The sequence below is a fragment of the Pelodiscus sinensis genome, chromosome 2 (genome assembly GCF_049634645.1).
Source record: "Pelodiscus sinensis isolate JC-2024 chromosome 2, ASM4963464v1, whole genome shotgun sequence".
In the NCBI taxonomy this organism is placed as follows: Eukaryota; Metazoa; Chordata; order Testudines; family Trionychidae; genus Pelodiscus; species Pelodiscus sinensis.
The window spans coordinates 67315749-67333277 of NC_134712.1; the positions used below are offsets into that span (position 1 = coordinate 67315749).

Below are 17529 nucleotides of genomic sequence, written 5' to 3' on the forward strand. Positions count from 1 at the left end.
GCTCCCGGACTGAAGCCGCAGCCGCGGGGGGTCCCGCGCCTCTGAGGCTTTGCTCTGGCAAAGCCTCAGAAGCGCGGGAACCCGCCCGGTGCCCCTGGTCTGCTGGAGACGGTCTCCAGCAGACCAGGGGCACCGGAGCAGCTTACGAACGGGGCTTTCTCGCCCCAACTTCCGGGGCTAGACCCGGCTAGACCCGGCCAGCGGCAGAGACGCGCTCAGCCCGCCCGAGACGCTGTTCTCGAGACGCTGACTCGAGTATAAGCCGAGGGGGGCATTATTCAGCACAAAAAATGTGCTGAAAAACTCGGCTTATACTCGAGTATATACGGTTGCAAAAATGGAGTCTTTGTTAAGAAAGTGTCAGTTCTGTGGTCAAATTCCAGTCCTTAGTGATTTCAGCATCAGTGATTTCACTAGGTAATATGGTACCTCACGACCATTGCCTCCTTGCACTGCCCTTCAACACATTGCCTGCATGTTGAGTCCAAGGTCAGTCTACACAAGATTTTATCAATGATTTTTGCTCAAGCGATCACTCAGAGAAGACAAGGACTCTCAATTGATTCTAGTCAGCTCTGCCTTTAAACACTGGATGTAAAGTGTCAGATATAATTGAGGACTCCCAAATAGACTCTACACCACCAGAAATAAAACCTGTTTCCGTCTTTTGTGACTTTGTTAGATGTGACTCACTATCCTCTGCTTAGTGTTCAAGTTATGGTAGACCCTAAGCCAGGTCACATTAAATTCAGATCTTTAACCTTTTAATCATACAATATGGATAACAACATTTCATTCTCCCAGCTCCAAGTCTTAAGTGAATTTCAACCTAAAAGAGCCAAAATTGATCATCTTGACATGGCAAGTGTGTCTACTGATCTCTGTGGCAAAGTAAGTTGTCTATATAAATAAGGTCTGCTTGTGAAGCCTTTTCCTACAGTTGATTAACAGATGGCAGTAGATAGCTCATTCAGACCACTGGCTGATAATAGTTAGTCACCCTGACCAGTCATTAACCATAGTCATGGACTCACCCTACTCTCCATTGTCTCTATGATTCTCTGATGATCTGTGACAAAAAAGGAGGGTGGAAAGGGAAACTGAAGAGAGGAGACCTCTCTGAATTCACCAAAGAGCAGTATTGCCAACCCAAAAAATCACAAGGAACGCCTATACAAAGTTATGAGACTGGTCTACAAATCATAAGATATTTTAAAAAGAAAACATGTTGGATTTTTATTGGCCTTTTGTTTCTTGAGTATTTAAGGTTCATGTTTTAAAGCTTTCCTCCTTAGCTGTAAGGCCCAGAAGTATAGAGAACTTTTTTTTAAATGAAAGCTGAGATTCCTACATAATCAATGGACTCCAGTCCTTTAGAAAAACACCAAATGTTTTGAGACTCATGGTAAAACAATGGAGGAATTCTTGTGAGCCCATGTTTTGCCCACAGTATAAATATAAATAAAAAATCTTCTCCACTAAACATCCTAATGAAATATTGCAAATGGTAAACTGAATTCAACAGCTCCTGATATGAACAGGTATCAACCTAGTTTTTCATATTTGAGATGGGTTACCAGGAAGCATACATGACAATATGAAATCTTTCTACTCTCAAGTCAACATGTTCAAAAAGCACCTATAATTTTGATCCATGCATTTATTGGATAGTGAAAGAGAAAGGAGGGGAATTAGTGTAGATAAATGTTTAAATTAAAAAAAAAAAAGGCTGAAGGAATTAGGACTGGGCTCCTGCATCTCACGTTCAGAACTGACTAGGACACTTATGCCCAGTTTTTCAAAGGTGTGTAAAGATCAGATAGATATCTTTGAAGATCCGAGTTGGCAATTGTCTCTTTAGGAGCTTAATTACCTTTGAAAATCTGAGCTTAGATTTCCAAGTCCAATTTTCAAAAATGACTTTAGTCACTCAAGTGCCTTTGAAAATTTTAACTGGGGGCCTAAAGAGACAAAAATAGACAAAAGGCAGGAGATATGGTATTCCTTTTAAAATGTGTGACATGTATTTTTAGCTAAATTTTCTATTATTTTTCTCCCAGGGGCAACTGACCCCTCCGGCTCCCTCACTACGCCACTGCTCCTCCTCCTGCAGATCTATCATCTTATGCATGTGCAAGATCTGAGAGCCGTCCCATGAATCTGCAGTTAGCGCCTATGGTGCCTGCTTCTGGGTGGTGTCTCAATGCTGCCACATTTACCTCCAAAGCAGGCCCTTGCTGTTGACCCCCAAGGCATCCACAGGTCCAGTCTCCTTTCAATGGGCCCACTTCCCACGGCTCATTGATCTTGGATCTGGCTTCCATCCCTTCTCCAAGCCCCATCAGAACTACTGTGCCCTCCTTAGGAAAAGAATAAACAGGAGGATTGGAAATTAACCCACCCAGTCTCACGTCCCTTAGGCGGGGAATGAGCAATCTACATTAGGCCCCAGCTGGAGTATCATGTTCAGGAAATGTGGAGAAACTGGAGAAAGTCCAGAGAAGATCAACACAAATGATGAAAGGTCTAGAGAACATGAGATATGAGGCAAGGCTGAAGAAATTGGCCTTGTTTACCTTGGAAAAGAGAAGACTGAAAAGGGGAAAGAGCAGTTTTCAAGTACAGGCAGTCCCCGGGTTACGTACAAGATAGGGACTGTAGGTTTGTTCTTAAGTTGAATCTGTATGTAAGTCGGAACTGGCATCCAGATTCAGCCGCTGCTGAAACTGACCAGCGGCTGACTACAGGAAGCCCGAGGCAGAGTTGCTCTGCCCCGGGCTTCCTGGAATCAGCCGCTGATCAGTTTCAACAGGCTGAATCTGGACACCAGTTCTTACGTACAGATTCAACTTAAGAACCCCAGGAGTCCCCAAGTCAGTTGCTGCTGAAACTGATCAGCGGCTGATTCCAGGAAGCCTGGGGCAGAGCAACTCTGCCTCGGGCTTCCTGTAGTCAGTGCTGGTCAGTTTCAGCAGCGGCTCACTTGGACGCCTGGGGCAGAGCAGCTTGGGTGCTGCTGGGTTGCTCCAGTAGCGCCGCTCCTCGGTGCTACTGGACCAACCCAGCAGCACCCAAGCTGCTCTGCCCCAGGCATCCTGATTCAGCCGCTGCTGAAACTGACCAGCTGAAACGGACCAACCGGCAGCGCCCCAGCTGCTGTACCACAGGCGTCCGGAGCAAAGTCGCGGAGCACGGGGGCAGCGGGACAGCCCAGACGCGCCGCGGCTGTCCCGCTGCCGGCGTCCTCAGAGGCTTTGCTTCCCGTCTCCCTGGTCTGCTTGTCTTCAGCGGACCAGGGAGACGGGCAGCAAACCCTGTTCGTAACTGCGGATCTGACGTAAGTCAGATCCGCGTAACTCGGGGACTGCCTGTATCTAAAAGAGTATTATAAGGAGGAGGAAGAAAAATTGTTCTGCTTGGCCTCTGAGGTTAGGATGAGAAACAATGGGCTTAAATTGCAGATATTTAAGACCAGGTTAGACAGACACCTTCTAGGGCAACTCAACTTTGGAAGCCCCAGGGGCCACACTGATACTTACAGAACATGCTGAGGGCCTCAACTTAAGTGTGGTTATATATGCAAACAAATATATACAAATAGCTTCTCTCACACTGACAGGCATGAATACAAAGATTAAGGCAAGACTACACAACACACAGGCCCCATTTAAGTCAGTTCTGCTGATATTAACAAAATGCAATATTTACCTGATTTCTACCCATGTGACAGCACTTTTCATGAGCAATGACAGTCCAAGAATTTAACTACTAAAACACATATCAACAGAAGATCATTACACTGACTACTTTTTGTTTTGGCTCCCACTCGCCGGCCACATGTTGATCCCCTCATAAACCCAAACTGCAGCGTGGGGCGCAAACAAACTGGCTGTGGGCAGCATACCACATTATTAATAAATATTTTATAAACCTTTACCTTTTCTCTCTGCTGCCATGTCTCCTCTTCTTGTTTCATCATCTCCCCTGGTGCCTGCTGCCCACCAGCTCCTCGCCCTGCTCTGCTGTCCTGACTCCTGCTTTTCTCACTGCCCTCAGCCCTCCTGCAACCTGCTCCCTTCCACCAGCCCTTCTCTCCCCCCTGTGCCCACTCCTCCAGTAGCTCCACTCTGATCATGTGAGTTACCCCTCTTCTTACACCTCCCTCTACACACCTGCCCTGCATCTCTCCTCTGGTGCTGGTCCCTTCCCTGCAGTTGTCTGCCCTTCTGCTTCACGCCCAGAATCCCCTGGTACCAGCACCTGCACCTTCCCTTAGCCCTGCACCCTCCTGGTGCTCCCCCTTCCCTCACTGCCCCTACCTCCTTTGCCCTCTTTTTCCCTGATTCCCACCCTCTCACCACTCTGCCCCATTCCCTTCCTGCCCCTCTGTGCCCTCACACATGACTTGCTCCATCCCCACCTTTCTCATGCCCACCCCTTCTTTCAAGCCTTCTCCCAGCACCTTCCCCTCCAGCCTCCAATGCCCTTCCCCTCTCCTCTCCCAGCATCACCCTGTCCCCACTCCCACTGACACCTTCTCTCCTGCCCTTTTCCTGATTGTCTGTGCTTGGCCCCCTGGCATTTGTTTCTCCTCCACCCTGTCTCTTGGTACCTTCCCCTTCCACTCCTCTCCCTCCCCCTCCACACAAGCCTCTTCCTCTCTCCCCCTTCACTCCATTCAAGCCCCTCTTGCTCCCGCTCCCCCTCCCCTATCTTCTGCAGTCTGCAGGGCCGGACTGTGAACCGCGTGCGCCGCAGCAGCGGCTGCGTGGCACTTTTCAGTTTTAAAATCCCGGGCGTGACGTGATGTCACGCCCGGGCGTCTCCCCGCCCACCTGCGAACGGCATGCACGGCAGGAGCAGCCAGCAGTGTGTGCAGGTAAGGGTGTGGGGGGGGGGGGGAGCCGAGCCAAGGGAGCAACTTCCGGGTGCAGGGCGCGGGGCCCGAATCGGCTTAAGGCTGGCCCTGACTGTCAATCTAGTTATTGGAATCCTACAAATACTTAGTGGGTTTTTTTCCTCTAGTAGCTAAAGAAAAGTTCTGCCACTTAAGCTCCTAAGTCTATTGAATTTTATGAAACATTCCACATTTGAGTTGTTTTCACTGCCAGCTCGGGGTGGGTGTGTGTCTGTCTGTCTGAGAGGGGTTCCATATACTGTGAAGGACTGTGGTAGATATGATAACTTCCTGTCATATCCTTGGGTGATTTTTGTTCTTCCTGATCCAGCAAATGGACAGGACTTTTTCCAAAGCATGTCCCTACCCTGGCAGAAGAGATGGAATAATTTTCATCTGCTTGAGCCCCATAAGCCCGGGTAGCATCTGGTAATCTTGCATGTGTATAGAAGTGCTTGTTTTTAATATATTTTCTGAGTAATGCTTTTATCTGAGCAAGTACTTTTATTTTTTCAGAAGGAGTCATGTGGCAACTTTCATCTGCTAATCATACACTACAGGTCGAACCTTTTTATCCCGGCACACTCTGGTCTGGCAACATCTGTGGTCTAGCATGATTTTAGTTAGTCAGATGTCCACTTACCATGGGTTTGACCAAGTTTCCCAAGGTCCCATATCTTTTGTTTGCAGCCACCAGTTCTCACTCTGTGTTCTGTGCTGTTATTCGCTCTAATTTACCCCTAACTGTCTTCTAAGAGCCCAGTAAGGAGTGGAAGTGTTGGTAATGCTGCTAGACATGGTCCAGCAAATTCTGTCTCGGCACCGGTCAGGTCATGAGAGTGCTGTACTAGAGACAGTCAACCTGTAGTTATTGCTTATAAGCTTATATGCTGACCTTTTAGGCACACTGAGTTGATGGGAATATCACAACCCCTGCATACCCCTCTTCAGCAAGGAGTGGAATAAGGGTTCCTACCCAAGGACAGGTGATGGGTGAAAACCTGAAAACAGGCATTCCTGGAGTGAGCTATGAAGGGGGGTGAATACAGGTACAGTTACTATGAAACTGTAACATTATCCACTTTAGAATTAGGAACTGTGATTTCTGTTCTTACTCTGTTGACTGACTCATTTTTATGATTCTGTACAGTGCATAACCCTTATTGATCAAGACAACCTATCAAATCTTATGAGGCAATCAAGCATTGACTGGTTTGGGGAATAGGACCCAGGTCTTTCACATAGCAAATCTCAACTTATCTGCTCAGCAATTCTGCCTTTCTGAATTTATATAATTGTGTGCAGTGTGTTTAGCTGCCTCTAACCACTAGACCATAGTCTTCTCCCTAACCCAAGAATAGGGCTCTGGATTCCTCACTTTCAGATCTTCTGCAGCTGTCTAGTTAATGAGTAGCTCACTGCCAGATTATGATAAGTTATCTTTCGGTGATAGGGCTGCATATCAGGTAGCAACTACTTCTGTGATTGGCAGAAAAAGATTGTCCCATCCCTTCCTTTTCTGTTACTTCTTGATGCGTTAAAAATATTTGAAAGGTGTTTCCCAAAAAATGCCCTATTTCCTGATAGCTGACAAAACATCATCATAGAATTTTACCAATATGTGAGTCTGAACTGAATTTACTGCAGCTCATGCATTATCATCCAGACTATTAAGACATCTGGAGTTGGTGTGATGTTTAACCCCTAGTGATGCAAAAATGAAAGAGCAGAGTATACTTTATTGATCTGGGTAATATAGATGAAAAATAAACAAAACAGCCAGTCATAGCCTTTCCTCTTTTAGGAAAGGACCACTTATCTGTCCAAAGTTAGGCATACTAGGTGGTGTACCGGGAGTGATTTAGAAGCATGAATTCTACTGAAAGTCAGGTAGATGCTATGGAAAAATCTGACCCAGTAAGTTCTTAAAGCTTTTTTTGAAGATACTTAGAAACCATGGGGATAGGGTCAGTTAAGTACCTAAACTGAATATGAATATTGAGGGAGGAGGGGGAAATCTTTGTACCTGAGGATAAATAAATTTAATTTGGAAGACAAGATTTAGGCATGGAATATTAATGCCATATTCTCAATATGTTACTTGTTTGGTTAAGTTGAATCACACTTCAAACTAGCAGCGTTGCTGTTTTCCCCCTCTTTACCCCTTTTGTTAAATGATCTCTGTATATAGTTCATGCTGCCTTTTTCTCTGTGAAATTCAAAACAAGTAACCTTTTTTTTTTCTCCCAGGATTCACTTGTGATGTTCTGATGTGCTGTTGAAAGGAAAAGACCAGAGTCTATTGCACACTGACACTTCAAAACTCTTCTGCTAATGTATTTTCAAACTCATTGAATTATAGAAAATCAGCATGGGAGGAGCTGTGAGTGCTGGGGAAGACAATGATGATTTAATTGATAACTTGAAAGAAGCTCAGTATATTCGCACTGAGAGAGTGGAGCAAGCCTTCAGAGCAATTGACCGTGGTGATTATTTTCTAGAAGGATACAAGGAGAATGCTTATAAAGACTTGGCTTGGAAGCATGGAAATATACACTTATCAGCACCTTGCATTTATTCTGAAGTCATGGAGGCATTGAAACTTCAACCAGGATTATCTTTTCTGAATCTTGGTAGTGGAACCGGATATTTGAGTACAATGGTGGGATTAATATTAGGTAATTCTTTTATTTTAAACATATATGAAATACTGGTTACTGAATATAGATTATTAGTTTAACACGTCACATTTTGCCATTATTTTGTTGTTTAATATGCTTTAGTCTTAAGTAGCAGAAAAATCATAGAATTAGGAAGTTGGAACATACTTTCTTCTTTGAGTAGTGTCCCCGTGGGTGCTCCACTGTAGGTGTCGGGCTCGTCCTGGTGCCGCAGATTGGAGATTCATCAGCAGTAGTCCAGCTGGACCGTGCATGCGCAGCAAGCATCTCATGCCATTCGCACTGTCTCTGAGAGCACATGGTCCTGCTCCCGCCAGTTCCTTCTAACTGTCCATGGTTGCAGACAGAGCAAGTTTCTTCTCCTCACATCCTGAGAGGGGAAGATTAGTATTAGTTAGTATTTAGTTGTTTATAGTTCTGTAGTTAGAGTTCAATAGTTCTTACTTGATAACTGTTAATTAAAAAAAAAATTCTCTTAATAGTTAAGGACTGCATAGCCTAGTCCCCTATTACACAGTAATGCCGGGATCTTCCAGATTCAAGAAATGTGGTACATGTCATGACCCGATGCCCACCTTGGATGGACATTCTCGCTGTATCAAGTGTTTGGGCGAGGGACATATCCCTAAAAAATGCCCGCACTGTTCTAAACTTACAGCACGAGCCAAGCGGGACCGCGAAATGAGGCTCAAAACGTTGCTCTTTAATAAGGTACTACAGTCCACCAAGGCTGATTCTTTGTGACCCCCGGAGTCTCTGGGAATAGACATACACCGGTCCGCCCCAAGTGTGCCTAAGAAAGTCATCCCCACTCCTCTACTCGCCATCGAAGTGACCTAGTGCGGGAGATAAGCTGGGCACTTTGGGAATGACTCTTAGCTGCCACACTGATAGACATAAGATAGGCTGGAGTACATCGGCGTCGAGTCCGACCCTTTCGAGGGAACTGGCACTGGCGACCTCTGTGGTGCCCAGAGCAGAGTCGGTACCGGCAGCGGCACTGGGAAAGCAGCCGCCAATGTCAGCACCAACAATGAGGCTGTCACTGACTGCTGTGCCAACACTGATGCAACCTGTGGCACTGGCACCTGCTATGGTGCCACTGCTATTGGCACCGATGGCACCAGCTCCACCAGCAATATATCCAGAGCCGGATATGGCTTTATCCCATCGACAGCCCTCTCCGGCACTGTCAAAGGCCCTACGCAAGTCTAGGAGACTGATTACTCCCTCTCCTAGCCCAGAACCTGCTCATTTTTTCCCCAGAGCCATCATCTCATGGCTCAGCTTGTTCAGTATGCTCCGAAGAAGTGATACACAGCAGTCTGACTACGCAACACCGCCATTTGTCACCACGCTACTCCCCATCTCTGCAGCGTTACTATCGGCACTGATCCTCACAGGTCTCCAAGATGCTCATGAGGCAGGTCACGCTCATCTAGATCTCCTACGCATTCATCTTAATCCCGCTACCATCATACAACTATGAGTAGATATTCTCCAAGATACTCCCCAAGATACTATTACGGTCGCCACTATGACCACGATTACTATGACTGACACTGCCCTTATTTGGCAGGATGCATTTGTTCAAGATCACCTCATTACCACCAACTGCATGTCTCATGTGACAATACTAGATTACCCACTCCATCTGTTGGCACAAGACCACCCCCCTCCCCCCCCCCACTGGGGACGTGCCTGCACTCACTTTGCAAATATCTGAACAAGGCAATATCTGCACTCACGGGCAAATATCTGAACAAGAGTAGCCACAAGGGGAGTCCTCAACGGACCAGTTGTCCTCTTCTCTGGATGACGCCATCTTTGCAGGTGACTCTTCACCTACCAATGATGCTCGGCAATTTCAAGAGCTAGTCAAACACACGGTGAGACCCAGGAAGTACAACTAACCAAAGTACAGCAGAAACAGCATCGACTGCTGAAGAATTTGCAACCCTCTCAGAAGTCTAGGGTGGTACTACCTCTTGATGAGGCAATTCTTGAAGTCGCTGTCGAGATCTGGCAGACGCCTGCTTCTACCCTTGTAACCAACAAAACGGCAGACAAAAAGTACTTCGTCCCCTCGAAAGGGATAGAATTTACACATCCACAGCCTAACTCGCTGGTAGTGGACGCAGCACAGCAGAGAGCTAAAGCACCACAATTTAAGAACACCACTAATGACAAGGAGGCTGAACGACTAGATTTATTCGGCAGGAAAGTTTACTTATACACTACACTGACTTTGAGGATGGCTAATTACGTGGCCCTCCTTTCTAACCACAACTTTGATAATTATACCAAGTTGGTGGCACTTTTAGAACATCTGCCTGACAACAAACGCCAAATACTAAAATTGGTAGTACAGGAGGGTTACACTGCTTCCAGGGCAGCATTACAGATTGCATTGGACATCGCTGACATGGCTGCCTGAACCACCGCCAATTCAGTGGTGATGCATAGCGCATCCTGGCTCCAGTTGGCCTCAGTTCCAAGGGAACTACAGTTTGCTGAGAAAACGGATCAGGTGCTCCATTCTAGCAAAGATTCTAGAACGATGCTTAGGATACTCGGAATGCATTTACCGCCGCAAGAGATGCATGCTTTGCTACTGGAAGTGTCCTTTCTCATACACTGCATCCCGATACAGGCAGTATGACCAACAATGTCCAAAGCAACAACAGCAAAAATTACTCCCACAAAACAGGGTGCCTACCCAACAAAATAACTGGCAGTCCGTTTGATGGATTGGTCGGGGGACTGCAAACCATTCCCCTTAACATCCCAACCTCACGAGTCGCAAAAGCTATTTCACTATCCATTTAGGCCATATCAACACTGGTGGTCCACCATCACCACCGATGGATGGGTCCGTGAGCTAGTGACATCTGGCTATGCAATTCCATTTACCTTACTTCTCCCCCCCACCACCACCTTCTCCTCTCATGAGGCTCTCCTAAGGCAAGAGGTCCTGCACCGACTTACAATTGGCACCATAGAGAGAGTACCCGAGCAGTTCCTGGGCAAGGGATTTTACTCTCATTATTTCCTTACCCAGAAAAAATCAGGAGGGTGGAGACCGATTCTGGACCTTCGACTCAATTGTTACCTTCAAAAGCACAGATTCAAGATTGGTGATATTAGCTTCCATTATCCCAGCACACGATAGCAGGGATTGGTTCACGTCCCTCGACCTGCAGGACGCTTACTTCCATGTGACTATCCATTCAGCCACAGATATTTCCTGAGATTCCTTGTAGACACGGGACGTTTCCAGTACAGAGTTCTCCCTTTTGGCCTTTCATCATCGGTGCCCAGGGTTTTCTCTCAAACTTTAGTGGTAGTGGCAGCTTACCTTTGTCGACATGGCATTAATGATATTCCCGTACCTAGACGATTGTCTAATCAAGGTGTCATCTTTCAACGAGGCATTGCACGCTACCAATATGATACCTCTATTCAGTCTCATAATTAATCTTGCAAAATCTTCCATGACTCTGCAACAGTGTCTCAAGTTCACTGGAGCATGACTAGATTCTACAACAGCCAGGGCATACCTCCCTCTAATCAGATTCCATGCAATCCAGGACTTTGTACAAACCTCTCCAAAGTCCCAAGACCCCTATACTTACTTGTTTGTAACTCATGGGGCACAGGGCGGCCACCACATATGTGGTAAAACTTGCAAGGTTACATGTCAGATGCTGCCAACACTGGATAGCCTCCATATATCGACAAGGCAATCAGTGTGCACAGGTCAGTCTCCGTTTCCTCTCTAGCATGGGACTCCTTAGCATGGTGGAGCTCCCCTACCAACATGCTCGCTGGTGTTCCATTCCATTGCCCACAACCCACTGTGCAGATTACAACAGACACGTCTTTACAGGGCTGGGGAGTGCACTTCAGAGACTACCAAGTTCAAGGACAATAGACACTCACGAATCTCTCCAACATATCAACTTACTCGAGCTGAGAGCTGTACTTAATGCCTGCAAGCATTTCCTAGCCAATATTCAATGTTGCACCATTCAAATTCTCACTAACAACATAACAGCCTATTACATCAACTGGCAAGGGAGAGCCCAGTCGTGGTCCTTCTGTGCAGAGGCAACACGATTATGGAACTGGTGCATTTGCCATGATATCACCATCATTGTGACGTACCTCCCAGGCAAAGACAACATTATTGCCAACGCCCTCAGCAGGCATTTTATTCACCAGCACGAATGGGAACTAAACTCTGAGGTAACACAGGACCTCTTCCAACAATGTAGGCATCTCGTTCTAGAAGTATTTGTAACACATCACAACACAAAGTGTCCCTCTTATTGCTCCTGAGCGGGTCTTGGGCTGAGATCTCTCGGAGATGCCTTCCTACTAGATTGGAGTGATCATCTGCTGTATGCTTTTCCTCCGATTCCACTGATTCTGAAAGTCTTGGAGAAAATAATCAGAGACGACGCCACGGTCATACTTGAAGCCCCCTTCTAGCCACATCAGACGTGCCTCTCATTCCTCTTCCAGATATCTATATGTCCCCCATAACTCTTACCCGAATGACACAACCTCGTGACACAACAGTGAGGGAACACGACCCATCCACGGATTGACTACCTGCACCTTATGGCCTGGCTCCTAGCTGGTTCCAACAAACAGAAATTATCTGTTCCCAGGAGGTCAAACATGCATTGATGCCCAGTAGACGAGACTCCACACGAGCTACCTACCTTCACAAATGGCGTTGCTTCTACTCCTGATGCTCAGCTAATAATCTCGATCCATCTTTTCTTCACATCCAGAATATCCTCGATTATATCCTACATCTACAACATTCGGTTTTAGCACCATCCTCCATCAAAGTTCATCTGGCAGCGATTTCTGCTTTCCAGCACCCGATAGAGGGCTACTCAATTTTTGCCCATCCAATGACTAAGAGATTTATAAAGGGTCTCTTAAATGTATACCCTGCACACCGAAAACGCCCGGATTTATGGGACCTGGAACTAATTTTGGACACTTTAACACGTCCTCCTTTCGAATCCTTGGCGATCAGTGATTTGGCTATGCTCACAATGAAGGTTACCTTCCTGCTGACAGTTACTTCAGCACGCAGGGTAGGTGAGTTGGCTGCCTTTTCAGCCACATCACCTTATATGCTGTTCACCAACCAGGGTGTTATACTACGTCCCCATCGGAACTTCTTAAGGTGAATTCGGAGTTGCATGTTAATGAGCCCATAGTCCTCCCAACCTTTTACCCTAAACCACACTCCTCTAACCAGGAAGCTCAACTACATACCTTGGATGTTTGCTGCACACTAGTGTTCTACTTGGACAGAACACAAATTTTCTGTAAATCTCAATGCCTTCCAGTATGCACGGCTGAACGCTCCAAAGGCCAGCCTTTAATGGCGCAACACATATCAAAGCTCATTGTGGCCTGCATCTTGTGGTGTTATTCATTGCAAAATAAACCGCTTACACACTCCTAGAGCTCATTCCACCAGGGCTATAGCAGCTTCCACAGCCTTCCTCAAAGGGGTTCCCTTACGAGACATCGGTCGTGCGGCTACGTGGTCATCTGACTTAACATTTGCAAAACACTATGCTATCGACACTTCTGTACATGACTCAGTGGTTGCCCCTGCAGTCTTATCCACAGCAAAGAGAGCATAGCTCCGATTTGCGCCTCTGTGGACCAGGCTACCGCTTTGAAGTCACATACAGTGGAGCAGCCACGGGGACACTACTCGAAGAGGAAGTTACTCACCTTGTGCAGTAACGATGGTTCTTCGAGATGTGTCCCCCCGTGGGTTCTCCACGCCCCGCCCTCCTCGCCGCTTCGGAGTCTCTCCTTTATGTTTTTCAGATATTCTCCGCTTAGGAGGAACTGGCAGGAGCCAGACCACGCGCACTCAGAAACGGCGCGAATGGCATGAGATGCCTGCTGCGCATGCACAGTGCGGCTGGACTACTGCTGGCGAATCTCTGATCTGCAGCGCCGGGACGAGCCTGACACCTACAGTGGAGCACCAACGGGGGGACACATCTCAAAGAACCATCATTAATGCACAAGGTGAGTAACTTCCTCTTCAGAATATTGTGAAATGGTTAAGAGCTCCTTGATAATCTTAGAAAAATTGCAATTCAAAAACATTTTTTAAGAATGGCCTTTTAACAGAAACAATGTTTTGCTGCTTAAATAGATTACCCTCCTGTAGTCACTTGAAATTATAAACCCTTTTGACATCATAATGCCCACACAAGCTGAATGTTGTTGTCACAAAGAATATTATGACTTTCAACAGGGAGCATGAAAACAATTATTGCCAAAACTTACTGCAACTTTTAAACTTAGTAAGGACTCTTTAAAGTGTAAAACTTAAGGCAAGAGATTTATATGCTTAGGACATAAGTAAGCCATTCCTCAGAAAACCACCTAGATGTAACAGAGTATTAGTACTTCTCTGGCAAATATTCACTGCTTAAGATTGGATGTTTTTACGTTTACTGCTCATCCTTTATTGTACTTAAATAAGGTTGTGCTACCAGCTAAAAAGTGAATGTAATATGTTGCTAAATGGATTTATTTTAAAACTATATATCTTAGAGAGCAGAACATTTATATTAAATGCATCTTTTCATATCAAAAGAAATTAAGCCCAAACTCTGATTTGTGTGTGTGTGTGTGTGTGTGTGTGTGTGTGTGTGTGTGTGTGTGTGTGTGTGTGTGTGTGTGTGTGTGTAAATATCCTCAGATGTTTTTTTACCTGACATAACTCTGCATTGTATAGTGGAATTTCATTTAATTCAGTAATGGGATGTAAGTGTCCTGGACACTTTTTTCTTCCACTAAATAATTTTTTTGTATCTTCCAGTATTGCTTTTTAATTAAGGAGGTACTAATATCACTGCTACAGAATTTTTTACAAAATGTGAACTTTTTCCAGTATATGGAATTCTTGAAATCCTGGATTACTAATTTTTACAGATTGAGATAATGGAGAGCAGAAAACCTTTAAGAGAAACAGATACTATTCTGAATGGAAGAAGAATATTTAACAGATTTAATCACTACCAAGGCTTGGAATTCCTTCCAAGTAATATTAACTAAAGTGAGAGAGGTGATTCAGTGCTCCCTCTTGTGGAAACTGAAATTCGTTCCCTTACCTAATACAAAACAGTATTCAGTAATGTTTCTGATGGTAATATTCATTCATAGGTATAAATTCAAAATTTCACTACATGCTGATAAAATAATTGTTTCGGTTTGTTCATGTAACGTTCTGTTCCTCTTGTACCAGCTCTGTTTATGGCATGGGCGTTTTATCTCTATGGGAGATTATAAATATAGGCAATTTTGTACAAATACTTCCCCAAGTATAATCTATTACAGTATAATCTATTATATATTTGAGAGAGTTTGTCTGTTTGTTCAAAAACTCTTCCTGAACTGTAAGAACTGGGACCACCAAATTTGGTGTGCAACTTCCTCTTACCACAACTTAAAGCAACGTAAAGGTTTGGTTGTGCTGGGAATGGGATTGCTTCTTATAAAACCATGCTGAAAAGAGACAAAATCACAGGCAGGTGAAAGAGTCTGGCTGGCAACGTTCTCTCCCACCTCCTAGGTCCCCTTTAGATAGGGCTGGGGGGAAGCTAGAGATTCCCCCCCCCCCCCCATTTGTACAGGAACATTGCTGTTCCCCTTCATCGTGTACCTAATCTCTATGGGGCCAGTGTGGATGATGTGAGCTGCCTGACCTGGCCACACCTCACAGACAAGTTCTAATCCTTTGCAGGTTTCCAGAAAGGGAATGAGGAGAACTAAATAGTGAAAGTGACTGACTTTTCCCTTTGCCCTTTCACATGGAGAGAGGTCCTTCTAAGTGTGTGAATCAGTAGGCACAACCTGGTCTGCAGTTCTTAACTCAGCCTGGTTAGTCAGATTTATAGCAATATTTGAACAAAATATTCTTTGACAATGAAGATTTATTTTACTGATTATAATAAAACGAAACCTTTACAGCTCTTTAAAACAGAGCCTGTTCTGTTTCAATTTGTACCATATTAGTGTTAGGAGACAGAAAATTATTTATCAATGGTTGGGTATCTGACGGTTCAGTAGTGGGATTAATAGAGAATACCATATTGATGATTTTATGAATTTTAATGTAATGCTAAATTAATGTGTAGATGACTTAAAATTGAGGACTTCTTGAAATACAAATTGGTCTGTAATAGCTTGCTACATTCGTCAGATTAAGTTTAACATAAAGACAGGGATAATAATACACATAGGAAGAATAGTTCACATAATTTTAATGATCAGTGCAGACAAATCCTTTGGCTTCTGTAATTGAGTATTACAGGATTTTAGAACCAGAAGCATTTTTCAGACTTAATAATGGTGATAGATAATGATGAGGTTAGCATAATCACATTGTGAATGAAATGTTACTCTAGGAAGTAATGCAAAAGTGTCAGTTTTTATGATACGATCATATACAATCGTATCCTAAAACTGGAAAAACTAATGAAAACAGTGTTGCCAACTCTCTTCTGTTCAGTTTACCATCTAGCAATTCTGAAGTGTGTATCATGACACTGCATTATTTTACATTGTCATGTTGCTGCAGAGATTAATTGCTGCCTCATTGCATGTTGTTTTACTACACACAAATGTCCCTCGTCACTTTTAAAAGTCACAAAACTTCAAACATTTGTGACAAACATTCTTCATGATTGTCTTCAAAACCAGTAAAAATTAATTTCCATTTGGAAATTTGCATGAATTTTGGAACAGATGGTAATAATTGTAATTGAAAAAGCTAATAGTTCAGCCAAAATGCTAGACACAGGAAAACAATTGAGGCAATTAGCTTAGGGGAATGAGAATTCATTTAAAGTAAATTATATTTGAAAACCTGCTTCTGATTCCCAGGAAAGATTTTCTGAAATATTTGGTTTTGAAAACACTGATGCCCATTCATTTTTTGTTAGCATGCTTGTTAGCTAGCAAATTGAAGTAGTGAGAAACTTTTTTTTTGTCAGAATGATATGCTGATGAAGAATGTCCACTTTCTCTGGGAAAATTTCAGTTTTTCAAAACAATATTAATTTTTTCTATTGGGGAAAATCAGAAAGCTAGCCTGGTAGGTGTTTGTCAATCTTACTTTCTACTGGTCCAAAGCTTTCTGCTTACAGGGCTGAGGAGCCAGAATTTAGGTGAGGGAAGGTGGAGAGAAGCTGGACTCTCTGTCTCTTAAATAATGGTACTGATAGACAGTTTTCCTACAATAAGGTGGATTTTTTTTAATGTCCTGAAATGGAATATTTCTTGAAATCTCTTCACACACAGATTTCATATTTTTGACATTTTGTCCTTGTTCAACAGAAATTTTGTTTAGTTTTTAAATATATTGAACATTTTTACAAGAAGGGATTTTGCATTTTAAAGACAGCTTTACTAGTATTGCAAGAGACGGAAAAGGACTGCTTTTACTGACCGTGCAATGGGAAGCAGTGAGCTAAATTAATAAAGGATGTATGTGTACCAACAAAGCACCTTTCAGTGCTGTGAAGGCAGGTATCTCCCCTCTGTGTCCTGTAAGTCTGCCAGTAGGAAAGCTTATGAGCAAAACATGTAACAACCTCTTCTTTTGGATCCAGTTTATTGCATGGCATACCAGATGTTCTAATTTCATGCTAAGGATTACAAATGTTTTCCAGGCTCATGGTTCAGAATATTATGGTGACATTGCACCAAATAGAATTTATTAAAGTTTTTTTCCCCCATAAAAAGAGAGCCTGTGCTGCAAATCTATTTGTTTTAACAATATTTAAAACATCAGAAATACTCCTGTATTTTTTTCCTGTAATTGCTTCAACACTTCTGTTTTGCAAAAAAATTCCTGGTGAATTTTACTGGATAAATAATTTGGTTATA

The 17529-nt window shown here is 44.1% G+C and overlaps 1 protein-coding gene across 5 annotated transcripts in view; it reads left to right on the top strand.

Annotated features, from left to right (window-relative positions):
• PCMTD1 (protein-L-isoaspartate (D-aspartate) O-methyltransferase domain containing 1) overlaps window positions 1-17529 on the top strand; it is an 80997-nt gene that overhangs the window by 27210 nt on the left and 36258 nt on the right. For 2 of the 5 annotated variants that reach the window (XM_075920713.1, XM_075920712.1), the window contains exon 2: window positions 7148-7575. In XM_075920713.1, coding sequence (XP_075776828.1) covers window positions 7269-7575 — 307 coding nt within the window. In that variant the 5' untranslated portion in view covers window positions 7148-7268. Of the gene's footprint in view, window positions 1-4898; window positions 5947-7147; window positions 7576-9275; window positions 13657-17529 lie in introns of those variants that run through there. The other 3 variants (XM_075920714.1, XM_006112173.3, XM_025188510.2) reach the window with 3 other exon arrangements.